We start from the raw sequence: 19,253 nt of genomic DNA, 5'->3' as shown, positions 1-19,253 counted from the left end.
GTGGCTCTGGGCTGTCCTCACCTGCCACTAGGTGCCAACTGCCATGGGAGCAGACAATCCACTCTGTCCTCACTCTTCCAGCCCAGACAGTTGAGACGCTGAGCTCAGAGGCACAGCAAGAGCAGGAAAAGCGTCACCGTATACCCAGGCGAAGAGGATGGAACCAGCTTCCCCACCCCCGCCCAGCCATCTAGAGCATCAGAGCCCTGCACTCTGCCCAGGTTGGGAAAGGCCCATGCGATTGCACAGGGTGCCCCTGTGTTATTCCAAGGCCAGCCCAGTGGACTTACCCATAACCCACAGCCTGGGTCAACCTGGGCAATCTGAACTCCCCCACAGGGAGTCGATGGGCAATCCTTCCATGCCCATTTACTCTCTCAAATGGCCACGGAAGATTGTCAGCTCAAAGTTTCCCAGTGGTGAACGTAGACAGAGAACCCTCTCCTCCCCGCAAACCTGTCTCTTCTACTGCTCTCCCTTCAGATCAGAAACGTGCATTCTGGGATTCTAGAGCCTGGAGCAAGAAGCAGATGGCAATCTCGCTGCCCTCCCTGGCCCCGCTCAGCATCACCCCCATCAGCCACAGAAACCCCCCTGGAGAGCAAGAGGGTGGCCCCCAGCCTCAGCTCCAGCAGGAGGGAAAGATGGCTTCAACCTTTTTAGGAAATGGACTGTCGCATTCAGGATCCTCCTGGAGCAGGGGAGGTACAAGCAACCCACGTCAAGGCTGTTGAGCACTCTGTGGACACCATCCTCCATGTGGCACCAAGTCTCTGGGACTCCCAGGTCCCCCAGCCTCTTCTCGCATGACAGTGAATCATCCCGGAGAAGATCATATTCACAGTTCACCATGCAGGCTTCGGGGAGCTGAGACACTACTTCATTTTCTGTAATCAGGGGTGAGTTCATCAAATCCAGGATGAAGTTTGTCTCCTGATAGGCAGCCTCATTCATGGGCTCCCGGGGCACTGGCTGGTAGCTTCTCTTCTTAAACCTCTCAGGCATGTTTTCTGGACCCAACCACTTTCCATACTTTTCCCAGACTTCAGCAGGCAAACGGGCGCCTCTCCTGATGGTGGTCTTCCAGGAGGGGCTCATGTCCAGGCGAACACACCAACAATAGAAGGCAAAGGCAAGACTGAGCGACAGGACGTTCGTGTTCTGCTGGTAGGAGGGGAGCTGGAAATGCGGGCTTTGGAGAACGGAGTTTACCAGGATTCGGGCCTGGATCTTGGGAAGATCTGGCTGGTCCAAAAGTCTTTGACAAATTATCACTGCTATTCCGCCTCCCACACTGTCGCCACAGACCACAACCCACACTGGGTCCACCCCGTACATACCCAGGGACTGCAGGGAATGGGTGGCGGCCGCCATGCAGTCTGTTGCTCCCACTGGAAACTAATGCTGGGGCACCATGCGGTGTCTACACAGGAATCAAGGAACACGGTTTACACTCTTCACCTCAACAGAGCCCAGAACACTTGTGTCTGACATCCTTAGGCCAAATCTCTCCCATGAATTTCTCTTTTGAAGTCTGAGCAGGTGACCTTGAGGTCTGAGGCTTAAAGGACAGACATAAAGCATATGCAGTGTCCGGCATGTGGGTTCAGTATGAAGTCGCTGCTATTCTCTCGGTCTCAATAACCCACGGGGGACAGGCTGTAATCACAAGGGCCCTGCCATCCACCTACTGGTCACAACTTAGCTGTCACCAACGTAGCTCCATCTTTCTTAACCTGTGCTCCATCTTTTACGACTCTCTTAGGAGCAACTCCATTTGCCTAGGTTGCGAGTCTAACTGTTCCCGCCATGTTCACTGGTTTTGTGCGAGGATCTCGTAGACTTAAATTTTACCAAAGGCCAGTAGATCACATATGGGCCTCCTCCTGACCAGCCACGCCCACTCTAGACCATTGCTGGCCGAATGTGCACCCCTGCAGGTACCGGAGTGCCCAGCTCAGGAAGGCCAGCCTGGCATTGCTAGACCTTCCCATTTTTCAAAAGATTCTAAGAATCTGGGTTTTGTGGGAAATTTCACCATTTTAAATGCTGGCCTCAAATTTTTTAAAAAGATAGAAATACTCTATGGGATCAACATACCTTCTGCCAGCCACTTCCATTCTGATGCCCCCTATTCTAAGCTCCCTTGGGTTCATGCTGGGACAGCAATATTTTGAACTCCAAAGTTCTGTCTACCTTGGATTCATGAAATAACTTTCTTGCAGAGATTTGCTGGTATATTGTACTGACGATCTCTCGGCTCAGCACAACCAGGACAGTGAGGCGCACAGTGGGGGACCATGTGGCCAGGATTTCTGTCCCGCCGCAGAAATGGTTTTGGAGCTGAGAATTGTAGAGTGAGGCATTTCTCTGGGTCTCTCTCTCTCACCCAGGACCGACTTCTGTATTTTTTACTCTACTCACCTAGCTGTGCCGCAAGAAAGCTGAGAAATCATCCCTATCAAGACACTGGCAAGTGATATTTCTCTGTGGTGTGTGCATTAAACAAAACTGCTGGAAAAGCTTAATCAGGAGAAATGTCCCTGTGTGCGGAAGTGTGTCAGGCTGCAGGGTAGGACGAGTCCACACCACCCTGGCGGCTGCTCCTGGGATGCGTCCAGTTCGCCTGACCTGGAGGCCCAGGGAGGGGCTGCTCTGGGTCCCTCTTGCCCCGTGTCCACCAAGCCCTCTTCAGGATTCCAGGTTGAGCGGGTGATGCCCTGAAATCAGTCTGGAGAGCGAGTGGCTTTTGCAGCTTTCTCACTCCCACGGGTGCATCTCACCAGGGTGGACCTCCTTCTCTGGAGCACGTGGAGATGACGTGGCAGAGTCTGCTGCTGTGCTGGCTATGGCCTGGGCACCACAGGCAGTCAGTGGAGGGAGGCGCATAGAGGCCAGAACGCACAGGGCTGTTCCAGCCCTTGAAGAGTGTTCCGCCCACAGGCACTGCAGCTGTGAGGCCCTGCACTTGACCTGCCCAGCCAAGAGCGTTCCTCTGGCAGCTTCCAGACGGCCAGGGCACACATGATCCCACAGGAGGGCTGCCCTGAGCCCTGCCTCTCCCCTCCTCTCCGCACTGACTCTCTGGGCCCAGGCCTTCCTCCTGGTGCCCTCCAACCTCCCCACCCGCTGCTGATTCCTGCTTCCCATCCCATGAGCCCCGCACTCCTGGCTTCCCGACACCCTTCTGTCCTCCCCTTTACTCACCCAGTTGATAGAACCCCTGAGCCACTCTCCTTGGGCGACGACAGCATATGCCACATGGTGGGTTTCTAGAAAATAAAAAGGTTTTAACATCCACCAGGAATGCTAGTGGGGTCCCTTCGCCAGCCATCCTGGGCTCACCCTTCTCACTGACAAGCAGGGCGTACAGAGCGCTGGTGCTGATTCTAACTCACTTTGCAGATTTTCTTGTAGCCGTCAGGCAGCCTTCTCATCAAATTTGTCACTATTTCTCTTCTGTGGGACTGTCTGAACAACTTCCTCTAAGAAGCACCTCTTCCCCCTCCATTGATTCTGTAATTCATCCTGAATATCTAGAAGCTGTTTGGCCGTAGAGCAGTGTGTCAGGGTGTGAGCTCTGGATTTGAGCCTGAGTTTGAATCCTAACTTTGCCTCCCTTTAGCTTGAGCTGAAATAGTGCAGGGCCAGTCCCTTCACCGACCCTAAAGCTTGATTTTTCTCATCTGTAAGTGGGTATAATGGTGGTAACAAGGCTATGGGGGATTTAAATGAGATAATGCACTTAAAAGGTTGCCACAGTACCTGCTGTGTAAATATGAATATTAATCAAAATCAATAAATGTTAGCTGTTACTATCATTCATTATACAGACCAAACCCAAACCATTGGCTGCATTAAATCCCTTATTCTCAGAGCTGCTGAATGGGACCCTGGCATCCCACAGATAGGAATGCACTTCCAAGACCTAAAGGAAGGTGTTTTCCTCTCTAATTCACGAGGGAGTGGGGGAAGAGTAAGATAATAAAATTGTCTCCATTTTGAAGTTTTCTTCTCTAATTTCCCTCAAATTTTTGTCCTCCTGTCTGTACCAGAATTTGTCTCAGACAATACCTGATATGAAACAAAAGGATGTGTCTTAGTTATTTTCATTTTTTTAAAATCCTTATTTCCAACTAGAGATGATGGTTGCACATTTGGTGTACTAAATGCCACTGAATTTATAATTTAAAATGGTTAATTTCATGTTATGTTACTTCATATATACACACATACACACACACATATTCCATATATATATATACATACATACACACAATATATGTATTATATATATTACATATATATATATTCTTATTTCCAGAAAGAGATCAGCGCATTCCATATCTTTGCTGCCTGACTATCTGGGACCTGCTAGCTGTCCTGGAATTCCCTAGTTCCCTGGTCACAACAGTGGCTTTTAGACCCAAGGCGGATGACAGGGGTGCCCCCTCATGCTGGGTGTCCCCCCAGCTCCGATTTGAGGCTGTTACTCTGCAGGCCGGGGGTCTGTGGGAAGGACTCTTACCCAAGCTCCCAAAGACCTCGCCGCCGCCCTGGTGGAACATGATGCCCGGCCTGAGTGTGCAGGGGGATGCCCTGGGCTGGTACAGCTTCACGGGGACCACCCCGAAGCAGAGATCTACGACCACGACATCTGGCTCCTCCTCTAGTAGCATGAGGTCACATATGCAACGCCCAAATTGGGGCATAGAACAGATTCTTGGTTGATGAAAAATCATCCCCTGTTGGCGTGAGAAGAGGAAATGCATTGGGAGGGATTACAGTGTGTGCCACCCTGGACATCTGCTGCCTCACACACCCTCCGCAGCGCGGCGGGAGAGCAGACTGGACCACTGCCCTGCTCCACCCACTGGGGGCCCATCACACTGCAGTCAAATGCACCCCGCCCTGGCCCTCGCCACCCCAGCACAGGCCCCTCACAACCCTTTCTCCTGGACACCTGACACCCCAGCCTTACAGGCTTCTGCCCACCCCTCCCAGATCCCTTTAACCTGGAACACCACCCCCCACCTTGGCCTGGACATGACATCCCTTCCTGGGGAGGCCCTCCTGGACACCCCCCAGCCAATAGGGGCCATCCTGAGCATTTGTTGCTATTTTTAAGATGTGGGAACAGCATTGTGGTTATGTTTTTTAAAAGAGGGAGGGGAGAGTTCTTATCTTTTAGAGACAGCTACTGAAATTTTTTTGGACAACATAATGTAACATCTGGGATCCACGTCATGAGAAATGGGAATGGGGGGAAAAGTGGGGCCACTGATGAAACAGGACTGGGCAGGAGTTAGTGATAAATGTTATGGGGCAGGAGGCACCGGGGACTTCTTTCAACCTTTCTGTCTCCTTCTGTCAAAAATCTGCATAATAAAAATAAGAGTAAACAAATACAGCAGGCTCTCCCCCTGGGCGGGCTTATTCCCATGGTTCCTGACCTTTTCTATGCCAAGGCCATTTGGGCTTTAGTGAAACCTATGGACCTTGTCACACAATGTTTTCTGTATACATAAGATAAAATACGTAGGATTACAAAGGAAGGCAATGCTCTTTAAATATAGTTATCAAAATACTAAAGCAAATGTGTGGTGTAGTAATACATGTACTTCCTTATTAGCCCCCTAGACAGCAAGAACCAATACCGTCACAATTTCAAAGGAACGATTATTCATATGATCCGTCATAGCTGTAATATGCTCTGAAAATATCTGTGATTCCTCTTGGTGCCCAAGGGGTTCTGCTGTAACAGCTCTGGCTCGTCACCTTCATTCACAACAGAAGGAAACACACTTGACCCTTGAACAACACGGGTTTGAACTGTGTGGGCCCACTTATATGTGGTTTTTTTCAATTAACTTATTGGAAACTTCTTTGGACAGTTGTGACAATTTGAAAAGACATCGGTTTTTCTCTAGCTTACTTCACCGTAGGGACAGTGTGTAGCACGTAAAACGTACAAAATAAGTCTTAGTTGACTGTGTTGTAAATAGGCTTCCAGTCAACGGTAGGCCGTGCGTAGTTACGTTTGGGAGAGTTAAAGTCATACTTAGATCTTTCAAAGGTGTCGGGAGCGGGGGAGTCAGTGCCCCTACCCCCATGTAGTTCAAGGGTCAACTGTACTACATTTCTGTTAGAGGTTACCCCATTCATGGACCTCTTGCATCTTATCACCCTTGGGGGCTCAAGGAACCCCAACGTGAAAAGCCCTGGGAACCCACTGCCATGTTTTGTTTTCCTCACAGCACTTGCCTCTCTGTGAATTGCTTTTCTTGTAGTGAGTCTGCGAGTTTAGTGCTCTCTCCCCACAAACCACCATGAAACCTGCTGGGAGACCCCAGCTGGGACTTCATTTCCGTTGCTCATCATTGACCCCCCCAGAGCTAGAACTGGTAGATGACACACAGTAGTTGCATGACACATCTTTGCAGAAAAACAAATCAACAAAAAGTAATAAAGCTGAATATAATAGAGGACTGACTCGGGGCCAGACACGGCACCCTGCACTGTGGTTGACCCAACTCATCACAGCCCCACAAAAGGCTATTATTTTCCCCTACTTTGCAGATGAGTCATTGCAAAATATTTGGGATCCTGGACTAGAGACTATGAGAGTCAAGGCCAGGAGAGCCACAGGACTGTCTCATCAGATCTTGTAAAAACAGAACCTGGAGGCAAGAATCCTTTGGGCCCTGGGTCTTTCCATCTAGGGTTTCTCATGAGAACAGATGCTTGCAATCACCTTTCCTTATTCAAGAGACTTAAGAAAGGTAATTTTTATATTTGACTTCTATCAGCCCTCTGGAAAAGCACAACAAATCCTTATTGGCAACCTCAGCACCATTCTTGCCACAATCTATTTATATGTATTTCATTAAGATACACCCACCAGAAACTCCATAAACAGTTTTCCATTTCTCCAAAACAAATGTATACATTTAGGCCACACTCTGTGGTTTCTCTCACCTGTACTAATTTACCGACCTGCTCTGTGTCTCTTTATTTGGTTGCGGGCTGGTTCTAGCTAGCAGGGAGGAAGGAATGGGGGCCTAAAGTTCAGAACAATCCATTCCCAGTGTCACTGCTGGTGTGCGCTGTGAAGAAAGATAGGACGCAGTGCATGGGAAGAGAGAGCAGCTCTTTTCTGGCAACTGAGAACATGAATCATTCCTTGAATGTTGTGGCTATTAACCCAGCCCAGCCTGAGAAACACCAGCTACCTAACAGGAGTTGTTCAGGTGTGACACTACACCGTCAGCCTGTATCGCCGTGATACGGGTGTGACTTCCACTAGAGGCTTTTGGTAGGTGTTTTCCCAGCTACCGCCTTAATTCTTAGAAGGAGGGGGCAAATGAAAGGCACAACTCACCCACGTCACCAACAGCCAGAAGAGGTCATGGGAGACCCAGTGGCCACTGGTCACCAGTGGCCAATGACTGCAGGGATCTCAGCAGTGAGGAAATGGCTCCAGATTATCCACAGCCCAACCCCCACAGAGAACCCACAGGCTGCCCCGAGGAGGACCAGGAGCAGGAGGACCGCCACCATGCAGCTGCCGCCATGGAAGAGGCCAAGAGGAGGCTGTACGCAGTGCAGGCCATTTAGGACACAGTTTGGGGCCAGCAGATCTCCTCCGCTTATACATCACAACCTGCCCTCCCCACCTCCCCATCTCCCACAGCACTGGCTCAGGCCAGGTGAGTCACAGATGCAGGTGAGGGCATAGTTCTAGGACAGGCCTGTGCAGAGGACACAGTGACTCACGCACCCTGGCCCAGCAGGAAAGGAGGTCCCCAAAGTCCCAGCTCACATCCGGCAACCGAGATAAAGAATACTTTGGTGCAATATTTTAAGGAATCAGAATGAATGCCAAAGTATGCACGAGGAATAAGTTACCCAAATTTTAAATGGACAGGAGCCGACTTTGCATTTGTACAACTACAACAGACCAGGCACTGTTGGAGCCTGCCTTTATATAAATGTTGGTGTTGTGTTCATCACATATTTTTTTGCATTAATATGTATTTTTTAAATATTATTTATCTTGATTTCTGTGAGGTTTTTTGGCTCCCCTTTAAACATGGAGCTGGAAGCACGTGCCTCTCCTGCCTCACTCTATTTCTGGCCCAGCTTAGAATGCTCTTTCCTGGCCTCTCTAGACCTGGCTCCTCCTCATCTGTTGGCTGCATCTGGGCTCAAATTTTACCTTCTTGAAGAGGCTTTCTCTGGAAAATCCAAAGTCCTGTGTCATTCTCTGTCCCACTGTCCTATGCGATCACTACAGCCCTCCACAGAGGAAGGCTAATAATCCAGCCAAAGAATAGGGTGCCCCACCCCCCGCACGGGGGCCTCTAAAAGGGGAGCAGGGTCTTGGACAAGGGTGGGGCCAGTAGATGGGAGATATTCTTAGTTAATTTCAGAAAGAGGGAGACCACCATCATGCCAGCAAGTCAGACCTTGTTCCCACCACCAGGTGGCAGTACATCCTAACCTCAGGGAAGTTGTGTACTGGGGAAGCCTGTCTACCTGAGCGAATTTTCTCATGCATCCATCCATTCATTTGTTCGTTCATGAGCCCATCTCTCCAGCCAATTATTCACCCATCCATTCATCCATCTGTGGATTCATGTACTCATGCATTTATCCAAGAAATAAAAGCCATGGGCGCTGGGGATATGGCAGCAAACAAGTCTCCCCAGGAGTCTTGGAGTTCCCAGTCTTAGTTGGGGGAAGACAGGCAGTAAATAAGGTAGCTCATGAACGAACAAGGTAAGTTCAGATTGTGACCAGCGCCATGAAGAACATTTAAAAGATGGCAGGGATGGAGATGGGGACTGTAGGAGGCAGGTAAGATGTTCCTGAGGTATGATGTTCAAGGAGGCCATGCTTGGGGGTGCGGGGAACTGAGATCAGACTGGAAGGGCAAACAAGGGGTTGCCAGTCATGCAAAGCTGGGAGGAAGCAGCGAGGCGTCTTTTGAGGCTGACGGAACAGCCAGTGCAGAAGACTCAGGGTGGGAAGGGGCCGGTGGGTCTGAGGCAGAAAGGCAGGCCGAGCGGCTGCAGCACAGTGACCTGCTACGGGGAAGGAGGAGGCCCAGGGGACCCCTCAGAGAGGAGGCAGGGCCCGCTCGGTCAGGGGCTCAGAGGCTGTGGGAAGGAGTTTGGGTTTCCTCCAGGGCCCAGGAAAGCCGCAGGAAGGGTTTAGCACGGGACTGACAAGTGTCAAATACAAGTATCTGACTCATATTTCTAGAATATCTTTCTGGCTGCCGGGTGAGGAACAGATGGGAGGGGCCACAGGAGAAGTGGGAGTGGTTGCTGGCGGCAGGGGAAGGCAGGCAGGCAGAGGTAAATCTTAGGTCTTGGCGGTGTTGCAGAGCCCAATGCCTGTGAGCCGTGAAAACCCCTCTGAGATGCTTCACAACCCTCTCCTTGACCAAGACCATCAAAGCGGAGAAAAGAACATTTCCACGGCAATTAGCCCACCATTTGCTGACTGGGGCCCAAAGCCCTTAGTCGGGGATCTCTGTAAAAATCCCCACGGCTGATTCTTTTGAGTCATTGGGAAAGGGTCTCGCGGGAAGATGGGCAGAGTTGTGCATCTCGATGAGTCTCTCTCTCTACGGAGACACAGGGAAGCACCTTACCCAGGCTCCCAAACAACCCGGCCCCTCTGTGGAAGAAGATGATGCCTCACCAGGTGCTGGAGGATGCCACCCTTGGCTGGAACAGCCTCACGGGTATGGTCCCAAAACACAGGTCAGTTAACACAAGTCTAGAGGCCTTCTTCATCCACAGACTGTCATGCAAAAGCTGGAGAAATCTGGACATGGAGCAAACTCCCAACTTCTCAAATATGTTCCCCTGTTAGAGGAAAGAGAAAGAAAAGAATATTAGGAGAGGTTAGGATCTATCTGCATTGTAGATCATTCTGCCACTTATCACCGCTAGGATATTTTTGCATTTCTCATCTGTGTGGACCAGGGCTTATCAGGAAGGATGGGCTCTGGGTTGTGTCCAGATAGATGGTTTGGTTTTCGGAGTCCCCTCCTAAAGCTCTTGGTTAAATAATGGTATGAATTTGCCAAAGAGCTATAGCCTGTGTTTGGGTGGTGTGGCTAGGCACAAACTGCACAACGTCAGTTGTCCAAGGCAACTGGATGGCAACCTCGTTCTCTTTGGCTCAGGAGCCCAAGATGGCAAAGACAGTTGACCCGGTAGGTCAGCTCACAGTGGCCCACCCAGAGCTCTGCGCTTTAATGGAATCATAAGCCGTGTTTGTGTTCAGCAGAAGAGAGTCATGGGATCAATTAGGGATGTCTGCTCGGGCCTGGGAGGAAGGAGCAATGGCCCAAGGGCTGTTTATTTGCCAAATGTGAAAAAGCCCATTGTTTAAAATTAATATAGGTCACTCTAGTTATAAACAAGCAAATATCTGAATATCGTCACCAGGTGTCATATCGCATGTACTAAACACATTTCAGCCATTTCAGATCATCTCTCCCATGGACCCCATATTGGGCATGTGCCTTTGTCTCAAGGAAAAGCATCATGGGGGGGACAATAATGAAATCAGTAAGAACAGCTGAGACTTATATGTCATCATCAAGAACATGCCAGTACTGGTCCAAGTGGTTCCTATTAGTAACTTGTTTAAACTTCTCAGCCCTTCTAAATCGAGCACAATTATCAGCTCCATTTTACAGATGGGGATGCTGAAGCAAATCAAGATCAGGTGGTCAACAAGTAAGATACAGAAGTTGTGCTCTCAACCACTAACCTGGAAAGCCCTCGGGTTTTGGACTCAAGTGGATCTGAGCTCAAGTCTCAGCTCACTACCAAGTAACTGAAAGGTCTTGGGCATTACCGGCTCTGAGCTTCAATGTCCCTCATCTATAAAGTGGAAGAATGTATCTATGGTCTAAGGATGAGGCTTAGGGATTAGGGGTGACTGCCCGAGTGGAAGGTCTCACTGGCGGGTCCTGACCAGTGTGAGCTCCACCCCTTGTCTTGCTCACACCCACTGGGTCTGTCCCAGGTCCCGTGGGGTGCCCCAGTGCACTCCCTCCACGGAGAGGCCCCCCCATCAAGGCTTTGGTTTCTGGAAAGGGAGCCCCAGACAGAACCGTCCTCTCCCCCGCTTGAGCTGGAAGAGAATGAGGTGACCTGCAAGGTGGCGATGACCTGCTTTTCCCACCACTTGGTCCACATCTGAGGACACCAAGCCTCCACACTGAGCCAACTCGGACCTGTACCAACTCGGCTCTGGGTGCCCTGACATCAGGGTGCTCCCTGGCAGCTCCAGTCGGCTCCACTCTCACTTCCCCCCTTGAGTTCCCCATTCTCTCTGGTCTCGCCTGTGGCTCACTCTTCCCTGGGAGCCTTGCTGCCTGCACCCAATGGACAGACACCAAAATGGCCTGCACATCTGAGCTCAAGGCCATGTTCTCTTTGAAGCCATGCCTGACCTGTCTCCCCTTCACGGTGATGGCTGCTGCCTCCTTGGGGGCCTGAGGTACCCCACCCAGGTTTCTTTAGAACCCCTCTAAGGCTTTATTGCATGGATATCATCGCCTGTGTGTCTCCCCCCACCAAACCAAATGCTTCTTGTCAACAAAGATCCCCTCTCGTTCATCTGTCTCCAGCATCTACAAGAGTAAATGTTTTGAGGATTGGAACAATGCAATGTGGTGATAAACCTCCCCTAGCATGACATTCTGCAAGGTCACTAGATATGTCCAGGAAGTTAGATTTGGTGTTTGGTTTGGTTTAGTTTTTCTTATGGACAGAAGCAAGTGAAGGAAAATGATTACTATTATATATAAGATTAGAATATGTTATTTAAAACATATATATGTCATTTATACTTAAATAATACATATTTTAGTATATACTTATATAAATCTTAATATTTATAATTATTTAAGATTTATAATGATTATGTAATTATATTTTAATAATAATAACATATTCTTTTTTAAAAAAGAAGGGATAATTAAGTCAAAAGTAGCTCCTCCCAGGAGGAAGAGAAAGGGGTGTGATTGGGGGGGTGCACGCAGGGCCTTGTAAGGCACTAGTTAAATTAGATATTTTAAAGCAGGTCAGTAATATATGTGTTTATTTTATTGTTGTCCATTAAATTTTACATATATGTTAAGTGTGTTCTTTGTGAGCATATTTCATAATAAAAAGTGGAGTGATTAAAATAATAATATTGTATTATATAATGATAATTATTATAATTATATAAGATTTATAGTACATAAATCTTACCTATTTACAATCTATAAATCTTATAAATGTATTATGATATTATCATTTATAATAATTTATTAGAAGTAGTATAAATGGGAGCATCAATAGTTTAGGAATGCCTAAAGTCCTGAATTTTAGATAGATAGTAAAACTCATTTAAAAAATGGTCTAGCAGCAGAGGGTGTTATGCTCAGTGAAATAAGCCAGGAGGAGAAAGACAAGTACCAAATGATTTCACTCATATGTGGAGTATAAGAACAAAGCAAAACTGAAGGAACAAAACAGCAGCAGACTCACAGAACCCAAAAATGGACTGACAGTTACCAAAGGGAAAGGAACTGGGGAGTGGGTGGGAAGGGAGGGACAAGAGGGAAAATGAGGCATTAAGATTAGCACACATAATGTAGGGTGCGGGGGGCATGGGAAAGGCAGTATATACAGAGAAGACAAGTAGTGATTCTATAGCATCTTACTATACTGATGGGCAGTGACTGTAATGGGGTATGTGGGGGGGACTTGACAATGGGGGGAGTCTACTAACCATATTGTTGTTCAAGTAATTGTACATTAATGATATCAAAATTTTTTAAATTTTTAAATGGTCTAGCAGCATTTGCCCTTTAAAATAAAATCAGTAGTTTTGTTATATTATTCTTCATATCTTTTGGTAAGGCTAAAATCATTCATGATGACTTTTAAATAGATAACAATTTTAGGAAATGCTATAGTTTTGCCTTCAGAGATTTGATGTATATACTAATAATAATCTGCCTCTACTGAGCCCTAAGTGCCCAGCACCATGCTGTGCACCTAAAATACATTTCTCCTTCAATCGCCACAATCACGCCTATCATCTCATTGTTCAGAGGAAAACATGGAGGCTTAAAGATATTAGGCCACAAAGCTAGCAAGTGGGAGATTCGGGGCTTAGACCCAGGATTGTCTGACACCAAAACTAGACACTTGATTGCCGGGCCATAGAATCTTCTCAGGTGTTCCCTTGTCCTCCCTGAACTTCTTGTCCCTCCCATACCTGTTTGTCTTTCGGACCAAGTGAGCATGAAACACTTGGATATCATCATCACCACCCTGTGATGGACGGTGTCCCAGGGGACCCAGTCTGTGCTGGAGGGACTAGGATGGGTGGTCACAAACTGACCTCACCCTCCAGAGCAATGAAACCAAATAATGGAAACCTCATTTAAAATGGAATCTAGAGGCCAGAAGCGGCGCTCTCACACTTACCAGACCCCAACAAGGGACCCCAGCTCACCATTCCCGACAGGAAGAAGCCAGCTTCACTACTCCAGCCCGGGGAAAGAAGTCTCCTTGCTCAGCAACTCAGCCAATGCTAAACCATCACCACCCAGGGCCCCTGCTTTCCTCCGATGGACTTTGTTTCACCGCAGTTCCTCCCAACTTCCTCCTCCTCCCCGTAAAGTAGGCGTTGCTCTCCTTTGAGCCCCAGCCTTGCCCATGGTTGGCTACAGCTTGCATGTCCCAAACTGCAATTCTTCTGTCATCCCCAAACAAACCCATTTTGTTGGCAAAATAACTGTCTTACTTTTAAAATCAACAGAAACTCACCACAAACCCATCTCAGAATGTCCTGTGAGCAGCCATAACAGCTTCATCAGCAGATGCTTAGCTTGTGGGCTTCGCTTGAGGAGAAACATTAAAGTTGGGAATGGTCTCAGTTTTTCCAGGCCACCCGGACATCCAAGGCTCTCGTTTTTATTTCTGGGGCCTCAGATTAGCCTGTGATTCCTTACGGTGGCCGCCACTGGTTTGAGACAGCCTGACATCCAGTGAAGTGCGTGATCAGTATAAATAAGAGATGAGAGCCCTGCCTCCTCAGCCGCTGTCCTTGGGTCAGTAGCAGTTAGGAAATTATAAACTAGACTTGTTCAGTTCTCTAAACACCATCCATATCCATGGTGACACATTCCAGCAGCACAGACACGTATTTTATTTATTTTTCACATAGTGTCACCTTATTACCTCAGCCCTTATCACATCCCATCTAATTCTTTTACCAATCCTCTGAGATAGATACTATTATTTCCCAGATGAGGAAACAGACACAGAGAGGTTAAGTACATGGCCCAAGATCACACAGCTAATGAGTGGCAGAGCTGGGATGCGTGCTCCGTCAGGCTGACTGCAGTCTGTGGCCCTACGCCTTCACTCTGCTGTCAGAGCTAAGCAAGACCTCCTCCCTCTGCCAATAATTCTCCCCACAGGCTGTGTGAATGGATTGGCTTCCACTGGATCTCCATCCAGGGTTGAGATACTGGGGTTAAATCAAGTTGCCTACCTCCTGCAAGATGTCAAATTGTTGTTTCCAAATCTGCTACAGCTCTAGACAGGTGCTGGCCTCCCCTTAAGCCCCCAATCCCAAGTCCCTGTTTAAAGCCTGGCTGGCGTGGCCACTCTGAAACACTGGATGAACTCACTTATGACTTGATCAGCAAATGGGGAGCACCTACCAGATGCCAGGCCCTGTGCATGGGGTTAGGTTTGCAAAGGTTGATAAGGTTGGCCCTGCTTTCAACGTGCTTACAATCTATGAAGGAAAAAGACCCAAATGCAATGAGGAACCCAAGGGTGAAAGACGCTGTAAGCCCTATGAGGGCAGGCGCTGGGTCTGAAATTACCTTGGAATCTCAGAAACCTTGCCCAGTGATTGGCACTCTGTAAATGATGTTGAAGGAAGAGCGGGGAGGAGGGGAGGAGGGGGTGAGGTAGGTAAACAGAATAGCGGTGTATCCTGCTAATAAGGTGTAGCAAAGTCTGTCTGGGGGTCTGGAGATGGGGGTGGCAAATGAAAGACAAAAAAGGAGGGGCAAGGGAGAGAGAGAGGCAGGGAGGGCACGACCCGGCCCACCATGGGGCCGGAGAGCACACTCACCAAAATGATGATGTACAGGAACATGCAATACAGAAGTGGGAGCTTGGCCAGACCTTGAAGGACAGGGGGGCCCTCTGCAGTGAGAAGTGCTGAAACATGGCCCAGACAACGCCTCCCAGGGAGACAGCGGATGGATGCTGCCAGCAACAGGACAAGCATGCTCCCGAGACTGTGGGAAGCTGCCCTGGGAGCCACTTGGGAGCTTGCACCAGGAGGACCTGGGCAGATGACATGGGCTTCTCCCTCCCACTCTTCTTGGGCTGGTCTGACCTGGCTTCTTACATGTGCACACAATGGGAACCAGAGGGACCTGCTTCCTTGGGGAAGGCAGGGACCAGGAACACCAGTCCTGCCCATCAGAGGGACTCCTGGGAGATGCGCGGGCTTCCCAAAGGCTTGGCAGAGATCAGGCCCAAAGGGCCCCTGCACTTGGGCACCCAAGGGCGAGGCCTCACATGGTTGCACAGACCTTTGTGACCTGATCTACCAACTGTAAAATAAGAGACACTGGGCCGGCTTTCCCATCAGTCTAGTTGGGAAGCTGTATATATGTGGTATTCTGTTGGTTCATTCATTCTCATTCTTGTGAAGCATCCGTTGTAGGAATATGACACCATTTTTACCCTTTCTGCTGCTGATGGACATTTGAGTTTTTGCCAGTTATCGATTGATTGCCTCTCAGCTCCAAACGCACAATGTCTACCCTCAGGCTGAGATGGCTCACCAGGAAGACCCCAGCCCCACAGGGTTGAGGTCTCACAGTTTGTGGAGAAGGCATGGTGTGACTCACTTAATTGGCAAAGAAGTTGCTCTGTTGCTGTACCAGTGGGACTTGCTGGCATCTGCCCTTCCCCCAATCAAAACTTTGACGGAAATCTGCCCTCCCGAGTGTGCAGAAGCCACTCATTCACGGTGTCGGAAGCACTCTGTAACTAGTGCTTCCAAAGGGCCCGGAAAGGACAGTCACTGCAGGAGCCGGTGCTGGAGACGCCATCTGCACGGTAGGAGCTGAAGCCGGAAAAGCCTCCACGCTCCAGGACCTGAGGACTGGAGACGCCACTCACACTTCAGGAGCTGGTCCTAGAGAAGCATGTGGAGCAATTTCTGTCCCAGGGCATTGTTGAAAACAATAGAGCAAATGGCCTGCAATCAGTGGAACCTATGCAAGCTGGGTGTAACACCAAAAGACAGATGGCTTAACAGAGAATCAGAGAAGGCCAAAGAAAACGCTAATGAAATAGTGCTGTACACTGCCCAAGGCTGCCCCCTCTGAGGAATTAGTCAGAAGCTGCACACTGAGGGAAGCGGGCTTTACTGAGGAGTCCACCCAAGTCGGTGAACAAATAACCAAGCGAACGCTATAAGCAACAAATACAAGAGGGGGTGGGGAAGGAACCATTGTCCAGTATTGTTACAATATAACATTAAAATCCTAGTGTTCCACAGAAAAAATCAGGAGACAGGCAAAGAAACAAGAAAAGTGTTATCCGTACAGGGGAAAACATGCTCAAAAGAAACTGCCTTGGAGAGGATCCGCATGTCAGACTCAAAGACTTCAAAACAGCTATTACAAGTATGTTCTAAGAACTAAAGAATATCATGCTTAAAAAAGAAAAGGAAGATATGATGACAGTATTTCATGTAGAGAATACCAACAAGGAAATAGAAAAATTTTTAAAAGACCAAACTAAAATTATAGAATTGGAAAGCATGATAACCAAAATGAAATCATCAGTAAAGGGACTCAATCGTAGATTTGATCTGGCAGAAGAAATAATGAGCAAATTTGAAGGTAGATTGATAGAGATAATGCAATCAGAAGAACAGAGAGAAAATGAATGAAGAAAAATGAACAGATCCTCCAAGAAAAGTAGGACATCATTAGGCGCTCTAACATACATGTCATGGGATACCAACGAGAGAAGAGAGAAAAGGGAACAGGACAATATTCAAAGAAATAATGGCTAAGGACTTCCTAACTCTGGTGAAAAACATTATACACATCCAAGAAGCTCACTGAACTCTAAGTGCAATCAAAGGAAAAGAGATGGCTTCGCTGGAGAAGTCTATCAAACACTTAAAGAAAAATTCTAAATGTTTCTAAAAAATAGAAGAGGAGAGAACACATCCCAACTGATCCCATGAGTTCAGTATCACTCAAATATCAAAGACAGAGATTTTAAAAAGTCGATATTCTGTATGAATATGCATACAAAACTCCTCAACAAAGTCCTAGAAAACTGAATCAGCAACATATACAAAGGATGAATTACCAATATAAGGGGTTTATTCCAGTAATGCACAGTTGGTTTAACATGATGCTCTAGGGCAAAATCTGTTTCTTTGCCTTTTCCACTTCTAGTGACCACTCACAGATTCCTTGGCTCATAGCCCTCTGCCTTCATCTTTAATAAAAGCCAGAATCATCGAGCCAAGTCCGCCTAACACTGTCATCTCTGTACTTCTCTCTCCTCTGCCGCCCTCTTCCACGTTTAAGGGCCCTTGTGATTACATGGAGCTCACCTGGATAATCTAAAATATTCTCCCTATTTAAAACTGATTAGCAATCCACAACCTTAATTCCCCTTTGTCATGTAAAGTGATATATTTTAAGGTTCCCGAATAAGGATATCAACATCCTTGGAAGGCCACTATTCTGCCTACAATGTGGTGAAAGTCTGCTTTCTCCTTAAGACCAGAAACAAGACAAAGAATTCCAATCTTGCCATTTCTACTTCATACGGCACTGCAGGTTCTAGCCAGGGCAGTTAAGCAAAAACAAACATGCAAACAAATAATTAAATAGGTAGGTAGATACATAGGTGGATGGATGGATGCCCATCATCACACCTCCACTTATTTCTTTATTTTTTGGTATCATTAATCTACAATTACATGAGGAACATTATGTTTACTAGACTCCCCCCTTCACCAAGTCCCCCCCACAAACCCCATTGCAGTCACTGTCCATCAGCGTAGTAAGATGCTGTAGAGTCACTACTTGTTCTTCTCTGTGTTGCACAGCCCTCCCCATGCCCCCCCCACATTATACATGCTAATCTTAATGCCTCCTTTCTTTTTCCCCACCCTTATCTCTCCCTTACACCTCCACTTATTTTTGTATTCAAAATATTAACTATGTAATATTTCAAAAAGAATCTTAAAATTAGAGATATGAAAATTGGAATGAAGAAGATAAAATTATCACTTTGCAGATAAACATATATGTAGAAAGTCCAAGAGAATTAACAGGAAAATGATAACCAACAATGACATAATTCAGTAAAGTAGCAGAGTACTAAAAAGACATACAGAAAGTAGACTTACACCTAAAACAACAACTAGTTGGAATATATAATAGAAAAATAGTCTCTATCTATGATAGATTATGTAAGGTTAAACTTGACAAGAAATGTGTGAAAAAAATCTACAATAAGAACTTGGAAATACTACCAAAGCACACAGAAGAAGGCTACCTCATATGCTGTTGGATAGGAAGGCTCAATATCCTAGAGCTGCCAATTTCCCCAGGCATAATTTTAAAATTTAATGAAATCCCAACAAATATCCTGATAAATATGCCCCCTGAGATTTATAAAAGCTGTTTCAGAATCTCAAATGGAAAATAAAGAAGCAAAATTATCCAGGAAACTCTAAAGAAGAAGAGGAAACCTGCCATGGGTCAAAACATATTTCAAAGCCTTAATAATTAAAATAAGATAAATGTGGACTCATACAAATGACATGGGATCATCTGTGTAGCCAGATGAAAAAATAAAATAAAATTGAGCCCATATTGTATGCTGTACAAATAGAGCACATATGTACTTTTAAAAAATTAAAATTATAAAAGCACCAGAAGAAGACATGGGAGAATTCTTTCATAATTTGGGGGAGGAAAAGAATTTTCTAACTAGACTTAAAAATATAGAAATCACAAGAGAAAAGATTGGTGACTTAAAAGAAAATCTTCAAAAGAAAAGATTGATAATTTCAAATACATAATAGCATTTATTTAGATGGAAATATAAATAATCATGTGTTCACAGGGACTATTTCTGGGTACAGAGGGT

The 19,253-nt window shown here is 47.0% G+C and overlaps 1 protein-coding gene across 1 annotated transcript; it reads right to left on the bottom strand.

The window, feature by feature from the left end:
- Positions 1-433: 433 nt before the first annotated feature.
- On the bottom strand, positions 434-15,339 carry AADACL3 (arylacetamide deacetylase like 3). The gene is given in 7 exon segments (XM_036925107.2): positions 434-1,423; positions 3,208-3,236; positions 4,494-4,745; positions 7,382-7,419; positions 7,422-7,593; positions 9,657-9,878; positions 15,181-15,339. Coding segments are annotated over 7 exon segments (1,719 nt in total). The 3' UTR covers positions 434-576.
- Between the last annotated feature and the right edge of the window lie 3,914 nt (positions 15,340-19,253).

The sequence above is a fragment of the Manis pentadactyla genome, chromosome 4 (genome assembly GCF_030020395.1).
Source record: "Manis pentadactyla isolate mManPen7 chromosome 4, mManPen7.hap1, whole genome shotgun sequence".
Taxonomy (NCBI): domain Eukaryota; kingdom Metazoa; phylum Chordata; class Mammalia; order Pholidota; family Manidae; genus Manis; species Manis pentadactyla.
Note: the sequence above shows the minus strand (reverse complement) of the source record. Positions and strands in the feature narration are given on the sequence as shown.